We start from the raw sequence: 18,750 nt of genomic DNA on the forward strand, positions 1-18,750 counted from the left end.
TTTCTGACACAGGCGGAACCAATTCGAAAAATCTCTATAAATCATGTCAACAATAAAGCATTTATTGGTTCTGCTAGATGGTGACGAAACAAGAACGAAAAACAACAGACTCCAATATGCATTAAGATTGTTATGTGATACATAGCTAGCTAGAGTAGTAAAAATGATGTTGAAATTTTTTTTTACTAGTTGTTGAAATAGATACGACTCTCGTTTTCTGTCCTGCACCTTATTAATGAAGCATTGATGCATGGTAGGTTTGGTGATTAGCATTTGCTGCCTAAGCAACTCTATATCACTGCTTTCACCAGTACTGACCAAAGCTATCAGACCATTTCTGTTACACATTCACTCCTCTATTCTGCTTTTCTTTGCTGAGTTTAGACTTTGGAAAGCCATCTCCCTGTTCTCACCAGAAGAAAGAAAGAAACACTACTCCCTTCAAGCCATCCCTTGACCACAAAGACATAGCGAAAGGACCACCTTTCTTGATTTGTTTCTTATTACAAATTCTCTCTCTTTTGCTGTTCTTTTGCTTTCAAATCCTAACTTGAGAGTAGTTGTTGCATGTTATGGAGATAGAGCAGGTTGTAATTAGCAGTGGTGGAGATGGTGGCTCTGGAGGTGGGAATGCGGAGGCAGGTTTATCTGGAGGAAGAGGAGATCATGGAGTAGGGTCTATGTTCTTGGTATGGGAGGATTTAACAGTGGTTCTGCCAAATTTTGGCAATGGACCTACAAGGAGATTGCTTAATGGGCTAAATGGATACGCCGAGCCTGGTAAAATCTTGGCTATTATGGGTCCATCTGGGTCTGGGAAATCTACCCTTCTTGATGCATTAGCAGGTTTTTGCATCTCTCTGATCCCTCTCTCTGTGGCAATTTTAGTATGGAGTGTAGGATTTCTTTTCTAGATTCATTTCCAAGTACTGATCCAAGGCTAGGAACTTTGTTGCCATGCGCGCGCGCGCGCGCACTAGGAAAACAGCAGTGAAAGCATTAGATATGGTAGAGTGCATGGTTAATTATTCATTTTACAAGTTACATCCAAAGAATCGTAAGCATGCATGCATGCATATATATATATATATATATTGTCAAGATTGTCTCTATATTTTCCTGGTATAATTTGATGTTTTCAAACTTCACATAATCTTTCATCGATCTTTATTTTAAAACACTGACCAAACGCAACGTAGTTAATAAATGCAAAGAGAATAATAGCAGTAGCAAAAGCAGTGAAGGAAATAGATCCAAAGGTGCCCAAGTCAAGCACCAGCATTTATTACTAGCTAGGGGAAATCAAAATCTTAACTATGTTCTGCGAACTTGAAAGTCGTTGTCAATAAGCTTAGATTAGATGATGGCTCGAACATGCCACAGGTTTGCCAATGCCTTAATGGGCATGCCGGCACTCAATCTCCCATACATGCTTTTATGATCCCTACCAGTCCCAACAATAACCTAAAGCAATGGTCAGTACTGTTATGTTTTAGTGTATGTTTGGTTTTTTTAAAAATACAATCTTTTTAAAACACGAATCACACCTTGTAAAATTAAAAACTATTTTTTTTTATATGAATCCCATAAAAAAATCGGTCCCAGCTCTGTGCCAAACACGGCCTAGGCCCCTGTATAGGGTTTATTACAATAAAACACACGCATATAAATGCTGGTGCCTGAGGCACATGGAGCTCACAAAGCGTGTGATATATATATATATAAATACGCAATTAACGATGTTGCCATTGTTAGCATTCGTATATTTGTATGTATACATGTGTATGTATGCATGTACATTCATAGCAAGGCTAAAGCCTCTATTGATTGGTCCTAGCCATGTAACACCATGCATAGTCGATGTGACATTGTGAGTGAGGTTTAAATGCACTTGGTGAAGTTCTCAAAACAAACGCAAACCTACTTGTTTGGAAGGGAGGTGCTGTCCCTGTCCCATCTTGAAGCGAATACTAGGGTTTAATGCATTTGCACATTAATTACACTTATATTATAAGTAATTAAGAAATAAATATCAATCATTTATTAAATCTTGAAGGCTATTATTTAGCTAACATGATAGTTTTTTTTTTATTGGTGTAAATTGGTGTTCAAAGCCCTAAATTAAATAAAATGAGGTAGCGTCGATCTATATACAAGATAAAATATAAATTCATAAATATAGGTTAGCAATAATAAGTTCTCCTTGACAAAAGAATTTCTTGATAAGCCATAATTAGCTAACATGATGGTTAATTAGAGGAGTTTAAGCATTATTATTATTTTATTAATTATTAGTTTTTTGAGAGCGTGATCAATGTGCATTAATATTGTGTTTAAAGTTTAAACAGTTGGGTAATAATACCTTAAATTTGAACTAGATTCATGTACTGTCCGGTTCAAATTGGACCGCACATATATATATATATATATATATATATATATATATATATATATATATATATATGACATTCAGTTCAAATTGAACGGCTATTACTTTGTACCCAAAAGTTGTTGCATCGAAATTATTAATTAGTTGAATAAATTAAGGTTGTGTTTAACATGAGTTATAATAAATAATTTCTTACTTTGGGTGATAATTTAAAAGTTGTTTTTTTATAAATAATTAGTGATAAAAAAAAAATAAAATGATTTTAAATAAATAAAAACATGTTTGTTGAGATTGATTTAAACCAACTTTTTTCATAAAAAGAGAGATTATTATAAATTTTATTTTTTACAATATTTCATGCTTGTAAACGTTTTAAAATAATATTTTTTTTATTTTTAAAATTTATTTTTGATATCAGAATATTAAAATAATATAAAAATAAATTTAAATTTTTTTAAAATACAAATAAAAAAAATACAGCCTAAAAAATTATCCAGAAAAGTAAGCTCTGGAAAACATTTCGTATAAGAATCAAGAACTAATCATTCTAATCTTCATTACTCTTTCACACACTCAATAATATAAACCACAAATGAAAGCATGCAATAATCATACATATTAGATAATATATATGAATTATATTATCAATGAGAAGGTAACGAAGAAAACATGATTCCGCTAAACAAAATTTCTCTTAATTGCAGATGTCACAAAACATGATCTTACTGTTCTTTTCTTTAACTGGTTACCTTGGCTGGACAATGAGCTAGATCATCATGCCACCAATTTCCCATCACGTTCAATGATCTATCCAACCCCATCAATTGCTGTATATCTTATTTTATGATGACAGCATAATGAAGACTGCCTCTGGACCAATATCCCATGTGTGAATCCAGCCGACCCTATCCCATGCTCGTTCTCCATGAGAACACTCACTACCTCTGTATCATTTTGTGATCACGAGGAGCTTATATAGCAAGAGAGTTCCAACTTCCAACCTATTATTTGCAGCTCAATCATATTCAATAGATTTGATTTATATAGCTCGTGAATATGAGGGAAATATTATTGACTTGTATGTCACTTAATACTAATGGTACTGACTATCTGTTCCTGCAATCTATGAAATTTGTGCAGGGAGACTAGCAGGGAATGCTGTGATGACTGGGAATGTTCTACTCAACGGGAAGAAGAGGAGACTGGACTATGGTGGTGTTGTAAGATTCTACTTTCTTGTGTTCATAAAAATAAATTAATGAAAAATTATATATATCCTAGTTCTCCCAAATGAAAATTTGAAGAAAATACACATATTTCTCTTCTAATGCTGTATCATTAATCAGGCTTATGTAACACAAGAAAACACATTGTTGGGCACTCTCACAGTTAGAGAGACCCTGAATTACTCGGCTCATTTGAGACTTCCAAGCAGCATGGCTAAAGAAGAGATAGATGACATTGTAGAGGGGACAATCATGGAAATGGGTCTCCAAGAGTGCAGTGATCGGCTGATTGGAAACTGGCATTTAAGAGGTATAAGTGGTGGGGAGAAGAAAAGACTAAGTATTGCACTTGAAATCCTCATAAGGCCACAACTTTTGTTTCTTGATGAACCTACAAGTGGCCTGGACAGTGCTGCAGCTTTCTTTGTAATTCAAACTCTTAGAAATATTGCTCGCGATGGAAGAACCGTCATATCTTCTGTTCACCAGCCAAGTAGCGAAGTTTTCGCACTCTTTGATGACCTTTTCTTATTATCTGGTGGCGAAACAGTTTATTTTGGAGAGGCAAAGATGGCGGTAGAGGTACAAGTGTATAACCAATATTGGATTTTCCTTGGGCACATTGCAAGTAGAATTCAACATGTTTTCTCACTTTTCTTGCTGCTAAAACATATATTATGCGCATCTTGTTATTTATGTCATAATCAAACTGAAATTTACTCATTTCAATGAGAATTCTAAGTTTGCATCTGAATCTAACCTGGAATGCTGATTTTGCAGTTCTTTGCTGAAGCTGGATTCCCATGTCCAAGTAGAAGAAACCCTTCTGATCATTTCTTACGTTGTATTAATTCAGACTTCGACCTTGTCACTGCAACCCTGATGGGATCTCACAGAGTATGTGCAAGTATGCTATGGCAATTTAGTTTTTGCTGTCATCATTTCTGGAAAGGAAAAATTACAGAATGTGTCAGCTAGATCTTAATGCCTGTCCATCCCTTGTACTTGGAATTTTCTTTTCATACTACAAATCGCTTAACTGAATTATAACTCTTCTGGGTTTTTTTTTAACTGAAGGAAATTCAAAATCCATCAGATTCTTTGGCAAATTTGCCAACAGCAGAGATTAAGGCATCGTTAGTCAAGAAGTACAGGTCCTCCAACCATGCAGCAAATGCAAGAGCTAGGATTCAAGAAATTGTGGCGATTGTAAGCGTTTCAAATATTTCTGCATCTGGTGCATATTAGTTCTCCTCCCTTCATTGCAATTGTCTCGTTCTAGCATCCCTATGTGATTTGAGTTCTCAGGGTACTGATCTCTTAATACATAATACCTTAAATGCAATTTATAACTTGATTTCTCTAAGATGTGCCCTCAGTGTACATGTTTAGAAGGCATTGAAATTTTTAAAATTATAGCATTCTCTTACACCACCACCTACCCGTGAATTGCAGGACATTAGATCAAACAGCTAGAAACGAGATAACCAACTCTAACATGTGCCCTTAGACTTAGAGAAACCCTATATAGTTTACACAATGCTGCTACATACATATAAGGAATCAACATCACACACATTGACAGGGAAAAAAAAAAGTTCGCTAAATATTATTTCTGAAGAACTGGTTTTCATGAACATGAATTCTGTATTGCAGAAGGGGCTTGTGGTTAATATAAGAAAAGAAAACCAAGCAAACTGGTGGAAACAACTTTCAACGTTGACAAGGAGATCTTTCATTAACATGTGGAGAGATTTGGGGTACTATTGGGTAAGGATTATCGTCTACATCTTGTTGTCTATTTGCGTCGGTACCATATTTTTAGACGTTGGCAAAGGTTATACTGCAATATTGGCCCACGGAGCTTGTGGAGGATTTCTGTCAGGATTTATGACATTCATGTCCATTGGAGGCTTCCCCTCCTTCATTGAAGAACTGAAGGTAAACTACTCAAAATAAACTTTTAGTAGAGTTATATGGCACTAGTTAAGTTTTAGTTAAGCTTTCTCAATGCTTTACCCAGGTTTTTTACAAGGAAAGGCTCAGTGGGTATTATGGGGTCGCTGTTTATGTACTGTCAAACTTTCTCTCTTCGTTTCCCTACTTGACTGTGATGTCATTCGGCACCTCAAGTATTACCTATTACATGGTGAAGTTTCGGCCAGAATTTTCAAATTTTCTCTACGTTTTCTTCGACCTTTTAAGCAGCATAGCAACTGTGGAGAGTTGCATGATGACTATAGCTTCACTAGTCCCCAACTACCTAATGGGATTCGTTATTGGATCAGCATATATTGTAAGAACAGCCTTCTAATTCATCTTTTTCATCCCATCATCATTCTTCCTAAACTCCATCCATGGTTTCTCTTCCATTGATATTTGTTTGCAGGGAATCCTAATGATGACCTCTGGGTTTTTCCGGTTGCTGCCTGATATTCCCAAGGTCTTCTGGCGCTACCCAATTTCTTATATCAACTTTGGATCATGGGGATTGCAGGTAGGGTACAAGCAAGATTGAATCTTAGTTTTTATGTATTCAACACTTGATATTTACCATTCCTATAATGGGAAATGCAGGGAGCATACAAGAACGACATGATTGGGCTGGAGTTTGATCCTTTAGTACCTGGCGGTCCAAAACTGAAAGGAGAAGAAGTTCTCACAACCGTGCTTGGTATTAGTCTTGATCATTCAAAATGGTGGGACCTGTCTGCTGTCCTGCTCATTCTCATTGCTTTCAGACTTCTCTTCTTTGCCATTCTCAAGTTCAAGGAGAGAACTCTCCCTATGCTTCGGGAGCTTCATTCCAAGAGGACTCTAAAGCATCTGAAGAAGAGGCCATCTTTCAGGAAGACTTCTTATTCACCCTTCCCTTCAAAAAGACACCAACCTGCTCATTCTTTGTCTTCTCAAGAGGGTCTCAGCTCTCCAATTCCTTACTAGTAGCACACTTTTCACACATATGGCCGCGCTGCACACCAGCCCTGCCTGATATTTTAGAGAGAGTTATGGTGAGGGCAAAACGAATAAAAAAAACCATACATGGACTTGCTTTAACCATTTAAAATTTAAGAATTGCTTTTACAAACCAATTTCACGTTTTATTCTAATCGTTTGAACACTTCATTGGATAAATGTCTTGTGCTCACGCGTGAAAAAGTATTATGTATTGTAAAAAATGGTGACAGGCGGTCCATGATAACAGTTCTGTATGATAATAATCAAGAGTTGGTAGACAACTTCTCTCCGAGTTCTGTTATGTACTTTTGAGAAACAGACGAGCTTTTACCCCTCAAGCAAACAAGTTTGAAGTGCTCAAGGTATACAGGAAGAGTCCATGGTAAGGTTAAGTAACCTTTTTGTTGGTATAAGGTTTCTTAGTTAATTTCTCTGCAATCTGAAGAAGCAATGCGCATCGACACCTGAAAGCACCATAATTTGGATTTTGGGCATGACCTGTCAAGCTTTTCCCTTGTTGAATGTGCCCACATGCAAGGTTAAAGTTTGGATTCTCAAGAGAAGGTTGCCGGCTGTACTCATGAGCCTAATTTCCAGTATGCGTTCCAAACTGCGAAATCCAACATTATTATTATTATTATTTTCGACGAAGAAAAATCAGTGCGCAAAATTAATGCAAAAAGAAAAGAGAAATGTGAAAAAAACGCAGTGAGCATCTCGTAAATGATGAATGTGCATGTTGCCATCTACTACTCTTCTTGCTGTCAGTATATTTGAACCTGAGCATTAACGTTACCCAAACCATTCAAAAGTAAAATCAAGAACATGTACCAGTCAGTCCATTTGTCTCCATCACCTCAAAACAATTACATTATACTTCCAACCACAACATAACTGCATTCAGCAGCACTTGCCCAGCTGTATCCAAAAGAAGAGAGCCGATGTTTAGCTCCTCTTAATCAAAATTTCGGAGGTGATGATCGTGCCACTCTAAATACCACTTTTGTTAAAGCCCAAGTGTGCCTGAAAATCTTTCAAGCAAATGCACAATTGAGTAATGACAATCAAATGCTGGACTTAACTTGTAGTGCTGCAAGTGAAACCAAACCAGAATATGAGCGCACATGCCCTAATGTTGAACTCATATGGCAAATTTAAGAACGCATCCACAGATTCTAATTCAGTCTGGTGCTCGCCTGTCCGATCAAAATGAACCCCTTTAGCTAGGAAACTTGCAAAGGTCAGGTTTGCACATCATAGACTCAACAAACATGCTTAGCCACAAGTTGCTCAAGAGGTTAATGATTCAAATATTTGACTTACAATCGGCTGCCATGCATTAGCACAAAACAGTAGTAGGACAGTAATCTTAAGGAACCGTCACTTTAATCAACCAAAAAGACTGACAATCTAGACTGTCCATCATCTTCCAACAATAGCAAAGAACTTACCAAAACCACAGTGATATAGGAAAAGCAAGCAAAACAGAGATTTACATGATGCATAAGCCTAAGCCATGATTTCTGAAACATCTAGCTTGTGAATAGGAATTCTGAGAAAGGTATCACATATCACTTCAAAAATGTGCAAATCAGTTCAGATATGCTGTTGTAATCTAATAATACTTCTCATCAACAAAAACCAATCCATACCAAGAAACAGTTCTAGGGTACCATCGGGCTCATGAAATAAAATTACATCTCACAAGCAGAAATCAACTCTCTTTTATCCTCTATAAAAAATGTTGAGTTCACAGAAACTGAATCAGTTCACTTGTCAGTCCTAATATATCAGTAACTAAAATTATAGATAGAATGCTCATTCAAATCAACCTCCCAACTCTGCAGACGGTAAAAAGGTTACTTGCTAATGTTTCTTCTCATCGCTCACACCATTTTCAGCACGGTTGTCAAACCCATGGTAAGGAACATCAATCATAGGCTTGGGAACTTGGCGTCCTCCAAAATCCTCTGGAAAGAATTCAAAATCAGGGCCAAAGTTAAACTTGACCACACAATTTGGCTGATTAGGGAGAGTGTACATTGAAGCAGCAGGGTAGTAACAGCCACCAAATAAATCCTTGAACGCAACACCTTGACATACTCCATTTCTGAAGAAAGATATCTCACTTCCTGCACAAGAAAATAATTTTTAGTACACAGTTAGTCGTAACATCCATCATATCAAGCACGATTACATATTAGCACCCCAAGAGTAGGGCATGGATCAACCATGCTCATTTTAAAATAAGATTTTGAACAAGTGATCACCAAGCTTGTCCCCTGGCGTGCCCCACCTCGCAACCCAGAGTTCAAAACACACAGTATCCCGCATGATATTTCATCAATAAATTGGTGAGTTCTGTATAATCCATTCCATCAGAATAAAAGAATCTAATGTCAAAGACACACTTTGCATAAGATAAATGTGAAAAGTGATCCATGGTTTCTTTCAGATCTCATAAGGAATCTGAAAGATGATTCAAAATTTACAACTTGCTTTGCCATCAGCATAAACAGGCCAAACCTAAATCAGATTTTGCCAGCCAGATTCAAAGATTTATAGCTGCTTGGAAAGGAAATTGATAGCTTTTGGTTACTGTCTCGGGACAAAAAAGACAAAGGCAATGGGAACATAGAGGACATATCTCTTCTACTTTGAAAGCACATAAATTCACTTCAAAACTATTACAAACAAATTTATTTTATATCTTTATCTTTGTTTCTTCAATCAAACATGTTTATGTCTGCACACATTATTTGGGTGCCATCTCCACCTCATAAATCTAACTGCATAGTAGGACCCATGGCCGCTTCTCCCATGTGAATGTTGAGCAGTAAAGGTACACCGGGGGGGGAGAAGAACTTATTTTTGTAAGACCAAAAGGCTATTTCACTTCTTCGGAATCAGAAGAGGAGAAATAAGAGGGTTGTGGGTGTTGATCAAACAATAGAGACAATGTTAGTCTAGCCAAAAAAAGCCCAAACAGCCTCAAGGTGGAGATGTAGAACCTACACTGTGAGTAAACCACAACATAGTTTAGGATGGTTGATCTGAACTTCGGAAGCAAGGACAGAAACCTAAGAAATCCATCATCAAAAGACAAGAATAGTTCAGAGGAGAATCAACTTGCCAACCATTCTCTACTTCCTATGATGGCAAATCCCTTGTCTATTTAGACATAGAAACTAGTCTCATAAGTAGATTTTTTTTACAAGACAACATGAGCCTCAATTCATTTGAGCAGAAAAATTATTCTTGTATACTGACAACAGACAATATTCCAATGCAGTCACCAAGAGGTTTGAAAGAATGAGTTGAGGGCAATGCAAAAATATCCTTTTGTCTACAACCAGACAAAATTTTAATGTTTCCTGAAGTTCTAACTGTTTATTCTGGAAACAAGAGTACACAGAACCTCCAGAAAGAACAAGAGCAGCGGGGAAGTGGCTATATGACTATTCATACAACACATTAAGATGCCCTTAATGTAAATCTCACTATTATTCTGCAATAACAGGGAGTTGGCAATAACATATATTATTGTATCATTAGATATTAAGAATAAGACATTAACTTGACTCACTTTGGAATTCAATTTGCATGAAAAGCTTTTCGTGTAAATGACCTTCAATGGGCTGTATATTCTTTAACCATCATAACTTATATATCAGATACTCAGATTAGATAGTTTGGCTCCTAATTTATAAAATGACATCCATCCAGGTAAAGAATTTGTGCTTGACTATAATCATTGAAAATTATCTGCAAGTTGGAGTAAGGTAAACTTTCACCATATCTTCTGTAAAAAACAAGTAGACCCTGTACAGGAAACAAAATGAGAAGAGGAGAGCCTCTAAATCCAGGGGCGTTTCAATTGGTAGCTCCTTATGTAATCCAATGGACAAAAGCATACAAGGGAATGCCTAGTCATTTGGAACACACAAGTTCCCACAAGGTAACAGACCTATTGATGAGAGAAGACTACAAATGCCATGTGCAAAACAGGTGATCTATCACCTCTTCTTAGCCTACCTTACGCTTCCACAATACCATCAGCTCATGTTTAATTTTGATCACGACACTTAATTTCTGGAAACTGATGCCACAAGGAAAACAAAAGAGGATGTGATTAAAACCACCTCAACAATAAGCACCCCCTTGGCATGCCACCTCCACTCTCTCGGGTGAAGAAAAACCAAGTTGCTAACCTCAGCACAGCCAAACTTATCCAAATAAAAAAAGGCCACATTGGTCAGACATTGGAAGGCTAGAAGTAGCTCTGCGTCCACAATTGAGGACATATGCTGCTAGCATTCACACTCAAAGACTGACATGACTCTTTTCACAGCAATGAGGAACTTACTTGCAACTCACTCAGATTCACAATACATTTCAAGCAACCTACTATATCGCTCGATCATCTAATCTTGTGTTATAGTTTCAGGTAAGTGTGCTAAATACTTTTGGTCCAATAAATGCAACTTCCTCCAACTGATTACACACTTGTCTTAGAATGCAAGAGAACAGCTGCGCTTTAAAAAGAGAGGACTTATATTATCATTATTGACTTTCTGTACTTGAGTGTATGCTATATGGTAACACAAGTCTATTTCCTAGAAAAGAATACGAGTAATCAAATTCACAAGTGACACACTCTCAATAGCAGAACGTTTCAATTTTTTCACGAACAACAAATCCAAGTATGGATGGGAGAAAGTGGAATTACAATTAAGGGACAATACCGGAACATCTAAATTCTAATAAAGAGTATCCGAATGCATAAAAAATAAAAAAATAAAAACCTTCATAGTGACAAAATAATCATCCTTGAACATCCCATCACAATAAAATCTACGAGACAGGAATCTTCTTCCCAACCACACCATTAGCTAATATCTGTTGCTACAGGAAACAGATTTGTTTGTGGGAGGTAAAGTCAACACATTACTTATTTCCCATCTTATTTGCAATTACAGAATTCCAATTTCAAGCAACACTATTATTCAAATTTAAAGCAACCTTCTTTGCTAAATTCTTGATGCTAATACAGTCGTGTCAATTCGTACAATCCTAAATTCTCTTATTAAATGCAAGACAAAAGCAGGACCTTCAACCTCCTAAAAGTCCTCGATGTAGACCATAACCAATGCCATTAAAATCAAACAAATAGATAACCTAAAAAACTCCTTACTTGACCAGCACATTGCAATACACACAAGATTCAAGAGTGAACAATATAAGCAAAACAAAGACATAACAAACACCGCATCACACCAAAACAACAAAAACAAAAACTCACCAGGAACAATCTTGGGAGGATCTTCCTTAGCATCAGGAGCACAAACATACCTCTGCCCTTTATACCAAACCAAATGAGCAGGTTTAGGAGTATACAACCCCCCCTCCGGCAAATTAATATAAAACCCTATGACATCCCCCTCTTTATACCCTTCCTCGCCATATTTCTCCCTCAATGCCTTGTGCACTTTACTCCCATCAATATCTCTATACCCAAAACTATTTCCATCATATCCAACTGGTGCCTGTAAGTCCCCTTTCTCCGTAGACCACCCAAGTCGTGTGTGTCCGGTTTCTCCTAAAGTAACCACTTTAATTTCAAAATACCAAGCTCCTTCACATACCCCTCTTGTAGCTCTCACCATTCTATACCCCTTGGCGCTCCCTGCACTCAATCTATCTTCGCTCAATTCGACTTTCTCTGCTTTATATACTTTAGATAAGCAGATTTTTAAGTCTGGGGAGTCGTCGCTTTTGTCAGGGAATCTTGGGGCTGGAGTGATTAAGACAGTGTCTTCTGATGGAGTGTTTTGCGGGTTTGGTTTTGATTTTTTCTTGCCTTTGCGTGTGGATCTTGTAACCCAGACATTATTGTTGTTCTTTTTCTTCGACTTCTTTTTTTTTGTTGTTGTTGGGGTGATTTTGGTTGGTTTCTTGAACTCGCTGGCTCCATTGTCGTTTTCGATTTCTGCAGTTGTCGCTGGTTCGGGTGGCTCTTGTTTCTGTGTTAAAGAGGAGAGTTGTTTCTGTTTTTTAGGAGGTGGGTCTTCTTCATCTTCATCGTCTTCAATTTCAGTGTCTTCAATTTTGGGAGATTTGGGTGTGGGTTTCTCGGTGTCGTTTGAGGTTGTCGGGTGGTCTGATTCGGAGAGAGATTCAGAGGCTGATACAAAGGCGTCCTCTTGTTGAGGTTGTTGGTTGGCTGTCGTGTTGTTAATTGGAGTTATTTCAGTGTCGCCTTGATGTGGGTCTGTGCCGTTTTGGTGTTCTTCGAGTTCAATAGGACTGCTGCTACTGGTGGTGGTGGGAGGAGGAGGAGGAGGAGGAGGAGGGGTGGGAGGACTGTGGTTGGTGATGCTGTTGTTGGGTTGCTGTTGTTCTTCCTCTTCCTCTTCCTCTCTGTAGGTGGCTTGAAGGGAATCCATGAGGTCGCGGAGGTTTTGACTTGTAGATTAGCGAAGGAGCGAAAGGAGTTTTTGAGTCATTGACAGAAGGGGAAAAAAGTTAAAAGCAAAGACAAGACAAAGATGGATTAGAATTTAGAAGTGGAGGAGTGAACTGTGAACGAAAGAATGCGTGGGAGGACGGGTAGAAGGGCTAACCTCAATTTCCCCCCAAAACTATACCTATTTTATCAATTAACCCCCAAAACGTCTTTTTTTTTCAATCACCTACTTCATGTTTCAACTTGATAGCTATCATCCCCTAAAGAAAAGTTTGATCTTGCATTTTCGAGGGAAATCACCCGCTCAAATTATAGGAAATCGGTTTGGAGCTTGAAAAGGAAACTGATAAATTGCTCTTAAAAACCTTATGATAAACTTAAATATCGAGTCATTTGATGGTATTTTGTATCCCTAATAGGGTTTTATATTAATTTTTTGGGGCTCTTTCTGATGCATGAAACTAATTCGTTGGAGTTTTAGCTGGTAATTTCCCTTAGAAACATAAGTACAATCAATATAGGGGGGTGATTGCTAGAATATTTATTTTTAGTATTTGATTGATAAATAACGTAAGTTAGGGGGCAAATTGAGGTTAAACCCAAATCAAATAAAATTGATGGATTTTAAAGTTAGTTATTGGGCTTTGCGGTTTGGGCTATGGGGTGTGTAAGTAACTCGACTGGGCTTTCAAATATTCTGCTGGTTTATAATGGAGCTATCTCCACCCTCCCCACCTGAAATCTATAAATTAGGGGGGTTATTTTATTTTTTTTTTGCAGGGGTTTACGGCCAGAGGTTTTGGAAGAGAGAAATGAATGCGAAAGAGTTCGAGTTCCATGTCGCCGGAAGGCAGCCAGGATCAGACGAAGGAGGCACCAAGACTTTTAGAAATGTGGAGGATACTATCTATCTCTCGTATTCACAATTTTTATTTCAGAAATAACACCTTCATGATATAATTAATCCTTTTAAACTTTTAAATAATAAAAAGATAAAACCAAAAAAATAAAGTGTTTTTTTAATTTATGTTGCTTTCTGTGAAATAATAAGTTCTTAATAGACTTGAAACATGACAATGAAACAGTATGACTATTAATAAAACTGTATAACTGTTGATGTTAATGAAAGAGTTATATTTTAAATTAAACTGAATAGTTGTTATTCAGTTTTATCTCAATAGTCACAAATATCATAATTAATTAAAAAAATTAATTTAATGATGAATTAATCTCAGTACATATTAAGTTTCAAGTTTTATCTTTTAATATTATAAATATCCATATAATAGCATTAGAAAGCTTACTAAAAAATTTTTTCTATCATAATTTAATTTATTACACAATAAAAACTCACACTTATAAATACTAAAAGGGAATGTTTCTTTTTAATATAAAATAAAAAAAAATTATTTATTTACAAAATACACCAACAATAATAACATCATATATTCTAGCAAAATTCAGACAAGGCTTCTAAGTAGGTTTTCCGAGCTTGTTCGTAAAAAACGGTCCGGCGATGTTGTAAATCAAGAGTTGATGGGGGAGCATTTTCGATATGTTAAAAGCTTTACGTTCTTCTGTGTACAAAAAGAAGAGTTCGACAAATGTTTTTGTAGCATCTTAGCCCAGTATTCCGAGGGTGAATCAAAGTAATTACTACGGTACTTGCTATGGTAATATCTCTCACGAGTGTTTACATAATGTTTTCGGTTTTTTATCTTTCTCAGCACGTTTTAATTACTAATAAGACACTGTATCTCTGTGTTTTTGGTAATTTTCATTTTCTTTCCCTTTTTTCTGCCATTAAAACAAAAGCTAAAAGATATCACCATTTCACTTTACTGCGTCCACTCATAATTTACTATTGATTTGCATGGTAAAATTATATTTTTCAATAACAAGGTCATTGTTTTCTTTCATGGGGGCTCATTGCCTCATTCCACCTTACAAGATAGGGTAGAACAGTCTTTTAATCTTTTATTTTATATTATGTAATATTTCAAATATCTTTAAAAGTTGAATTTTCTTGGCTGTCTGGGCTGAGGCAATTTCATTATTTTTCTATTTTTCTTAACACATTGTAATTTCTAAGGTACACTTGGAAACAAAAAAAATCTATATCTTAGGAAAGGGGTTTTTTGGTCCTTCTATTCTAGTTTTTTCATTAATACCATGTGTGTTTAAGGGTACTTGGGTATTCTCATAAATTAAATGAAAAGAAAAGGTTGTTAATATGTGCAACGCATACTATAGCATGTGGATAGCGTCATTGCCTTTTGAGTAGAGCATGTGCTTCTTGACAGATAAAAAGGGTCAGCCGCCATGTCAACCGACAGTGCACATGGAGGCACATCCATGAAGACAGTGTGTGGAAAGGCAATTCGCGGTGGTGAAACCCCCCCTTCCATTTCTCTATTTGCCTTGGAAAACATGTCGGCCGAACCAAAATTAAAAATTATCCTCCATTTTCTTTTTATTTTATTTGTGGTCCTTTTTTTATGACTCTTTACTTGTTTTGAATCATTTTTTTTATTATTAATTTTATCCCTTAGCATTTTGTTCTATTTGGTATTTATATCATATCTGATCTTTAATTTTTTATTGTTAATTTTAATTTATTATCAATTTCATCTCTTATCATTTAATTTAATTTAATTTTTATGTGAAATTTGAACATCATTTTTTTAATTGTTTTTTTTCTTGGTTTTCTTTTTATTTATTTTTTTAATTTTATCATTCAATATTTGACTTATTTTGAATTGGTCTTTGTTGTTTTTTATTTTTTAGTGATCTTGGTCTCGTGACTTGGATCTCAGTTATGAGATTTTAATCCTAATCAATATCGATCTTTTTTTGTTTTCTTTCACCTATTTTATTTTTTGATCTTATTATTCAACATTGAATTTATCAAAGATTAAGCATCTTTATTTTTTCTTTTTTTTCTTTCTATGACGATAACCTGGCCTCGCAATCTAGATCACACATTTGTCATGTTAGCTTAAATTGACTCGCGGCTTTTACTTTATTTTTATTATTTTTTTAAATTTTAATGTTAAATTTATTCTTTATTTTCTTAATTGTTTTTTTATTTTTTAAAATTGATTTTTTTTTATTTTTAACTTTCAATATTGAATTGTTAAAGATTAGATTTTGTTACTTCTTTTAATGCAGCCATCTTTGTCTCGTGACGTAAGTAACATATATAAAATGTAAGGTAAAGTTTACGCTGATTTGTTTTTAAATTTTTTTAATTTTGGCCAACAACTTTTAATTTATTAAATATTATATTTTTTGTCTGTATATTTATTTACAAGAATATCCTACCATCACAAGTTTATAATGCTAATTTGACCACGATGACAGCACTTTAATAAGTTACGAAATAAATCGACTCGGCCTGCATCGAAGCACGTAACAACAATCTAGTTCCTCTGGACGCAGTCCACGTAGACCACCCAACAAATTCATTTTAGTCGCTTTCCTTGAATTTGAGGTGCTCAATTTCTCTGCACCCAATCATTTTGTTTTTCATTGACCAGCCACCACACAGCATAAGGGTCCAAGAAATAGACCCGGTGGGTGGTGATCAGCAAAACGGTCAAAAGACTAGAAGAAAGGATGTAGACGGCAAGTTCATTAAACCATGACTCGAGCGGAGCTGCTTATCTTTGATCTCGAGCTTAAAGGGTGTATTTGTGTCAAATAACCATCTTAATCCAATAGCTTAAATTTTTAGATGAGATCTCAGGATATAATTTATATTATTTTCTAACACACCCCCTCAAGTGAAAGCCCTTTGAGCTTGAAACTTACACAGACCCACATTACCTTATGCTTAATTTTTTTTATCAAATAAATGGGGATAGTGAGATTCGAACTCGTGACCGCTTGGTCATCAATGCTCTGATACCATGTCAAAGAACCATCTCAACCCAATAGCTTAAACTTTTAGATAAGATCCCATAATATGATTTATATTATTCTCTAACAGTTTGATTCGGATCCTATCTTTTTATGATCAATTTTGCAAATAATTTCTTACACATGAGAGATTAAATAACATCGAAGAATTTTTTACTAATTGAATCTAGTTTCTATCTCACTACTAGTTGCAAAAGATCTCGGGCCCTATGTGTTTTAAGTTATCTTGTTGGCATTACGTTCTTACAAGTTTCAAATTCCTTACCAGCGACATCGATATGTCCAAAAACAAACTTTTATGACCGGTGAAATAGTCAGCAATATCTCGTAACCAAAGTCTTGGACTTGTTCTAAATGATTATTAGATTATTAAATCATCTTTTTTGCTTTTTTTTTCAATAAAACAAAACAAATTAAAAATCCAACTTTATTTTGAAGAGCTCCAAATTTTATATTATTGTTCAAGGGATTTTTTTTCTTTGTTCACATTAACATGTTTGACTAGCTTTACATCAATATATTATTACTTGATAAAAAAAAAAGAGATATTGATGAACCAAGATTTTATCAATATATCATTTTATTTATATGTATATATATATTAAAAAATATATAGGTCAAGAAAATTATACTCGTATTCTCATGCATATTAGGTTGATATACGTCATTATTAAACATGTCCTCATAAAAAAGTGCGAGGTCCGGCAGTAGACAAACCCAGGTGTTGTGAGGTTTGTTCAAATTTAGATCCCAAAGTTGTCGGGTCTGGCCAAAATCATATGCAAAAAGTTTACCCTAACGCGCTTGGGCCTGGCAATACGCGAGGTCCAGACACCATCAAGGTCTAGCACGTGTCAAGCCCAATAGTTTAGCCTAACGCACTACCAAGCTAACGGGGTGGGCTTGTCGTGTGTTATCCAAAGGTGTCGAGCCCATGGATTTTCCGAGGATTTTTATCATTGCACCCCCGGTATGGCTGGATTCGCTACACGCATGGATTCAAACATAATACTTAAATCTAATGCATTCAATTCTATAGTTTTTTTAATATAAAATCTTAGAAGAGTTATTTATCAACAAATAGGTTTAATTAAATAAGTCTACACTTCACCAACACCATTAGGTGTATTAAAATCTCTCATGATCTATCATGTCTCCATCTTCTTACTTGATAAAACGAGTGAGTTGCAACACACAATACCACTCAAAAAATTATAAAGGTATAGTTACACTTCAACCTCTCCTCTCCACAAAATGATAAGATTTATGGGCTATAAATATACAATAAATCATTCAAAATAAATATTTACAATCTTCATTATATATATACATAGAAACATTTATTTTTAAAATATTATTTTACTTTTTCCCTTAAAAAAAATATTTTCTTAAACATATAAGAGTCTTTATATTTACTAAATGATATTTTTTACATGTACTAGTCCCAAGTAACCTGAATCTAGCAAGTATTGAGTACAATCTATCAATCAAATTAATTATAAAAAATAGATAAAATTATCACGATTAATCAATCAATCAATTATCTAACCCAAAAACCATGTTTTTAATCGTCTTGATAATTTTGAACATCATCTGATATCATGTTCAAATATCTCCTTAATCAATATTTTAATAAAATTGGAACGCGCTCGTAGAAAAAATCAAATTTGCAGTCAGGAGTTAATTAGCGGGTGACATGTCTTAAAAGTACAGGATTAAAACTGACGTAAGTCTCAACTATAGATAATGTAACGAAAATTACTAGTCCAAGTATTTCATTTTCATCACCA

The 18,750-nt window shown here is 35.4% G+C and overlaps 2 protein-coding genes across 2 annotated transcripts; one reads left to right on the plus strand and one right to left on the minus strand.

The window, feature by feature from the left end:
- Positions 1-297: 297 nt before the first annotated feature.
- On the plus strand, positions 298-6,862 carry LOC7467377 (ABC transporter G family member 15). Its single transcript, XM_002314047.4, has 9 exons — positions 298-846; positions 3,530-3,609; positions 3,736-4,197; positions 4,396-4,512; positions 4,693-4,824; positions 5,272-5,556; positions 5,639-5,911; positions 6,005-6,112; positions 6,193-6,862. The coding sequence occupies exons 1-9, from the start codon at positions 573-575 to the stop codon at positions 6,556-6,558; spliced, it is 2,097 nt and encodes a 698-aa protein (XP_002314083.2). The 5' UTR covers positions 298-572; the 3' UTR covers positions 6,559-6,862.
- A 1,261-nt stretch (positions 6,863-8,123) lies between these two features.
- Positions 8,124-13,138, minus strand: LOC7482332 (protein TRAUCO). The gene is made up of 2 exons (XM_024608711.2): positions 11,876-13,138; positions 8,124-8,705 (listed from the first exon to the last, which is right to left on the minus strand). The coding sequence occupies exons 1-2, from the start codon at positions 13,017-13,019 to the stop codon at positions 8,440-8,442; spliced, it is 1,410 nt and encodes a 469-aa protein (XP_024464479.1). The 5' UTR covers positions 13,020-13,138; the 3' UTR covers positions 8,124-8,439.
- Positions 13,139-18,750: the final 5,612 nt, after the last annotated feature.

Source organism: Populus trichocarpa, chromosome 9 (genome assembly GCF_000002775.5).
Source record: "Populus trichocarpa isolate Nisqually-1 chromosome 9, P.trichocarpa_v4.1, whole genome shotgun sequence".
Taxonomy (NCBI): Eukaryota; Viridiplantae; Streptophyta; class Magnoliopsida; order Malpighiales; family Salicaceae; genus Populus; species Populus trichocarpa.

Coding starts and splice junctions, on each gene's coding strand:
- LOC7467377 (XM_002314047.4), top strand. CDS start 573: ATGGAGATAGAGCAGGTTGTAATTAGCAGTGGTGGAGATGGTGGCTCT. Junction 5,557..5,638: donor CCTTCATTGAAGAACTGAAG/GTAAACTACTCA, acceptor TGCTTTACCCAG/GTTTTTTACAAGGAAAGGCT. Junction 6,113..6,192: donor TTGGATCATGGGGATTGCAG/GTAGGGTACAAG, acceptor TGGGAAATGCAG/GGAGCATACAAGAACGACAT.
- LOC7482332 (XM_024608711.2), bottom strand. CDS start 13,019: ATGGATTCCCTTCAAGCCACCTACAGAGAGGAAGAGGAAGAGGAAGAA. Junction 8,706..11,875: donor TCCTCCCAAGATTGTTCCTG/GTGAGTTTTTGT, acceptor TTTCTTGTGCAG/GAAGTGAGATATCTTTCTTC.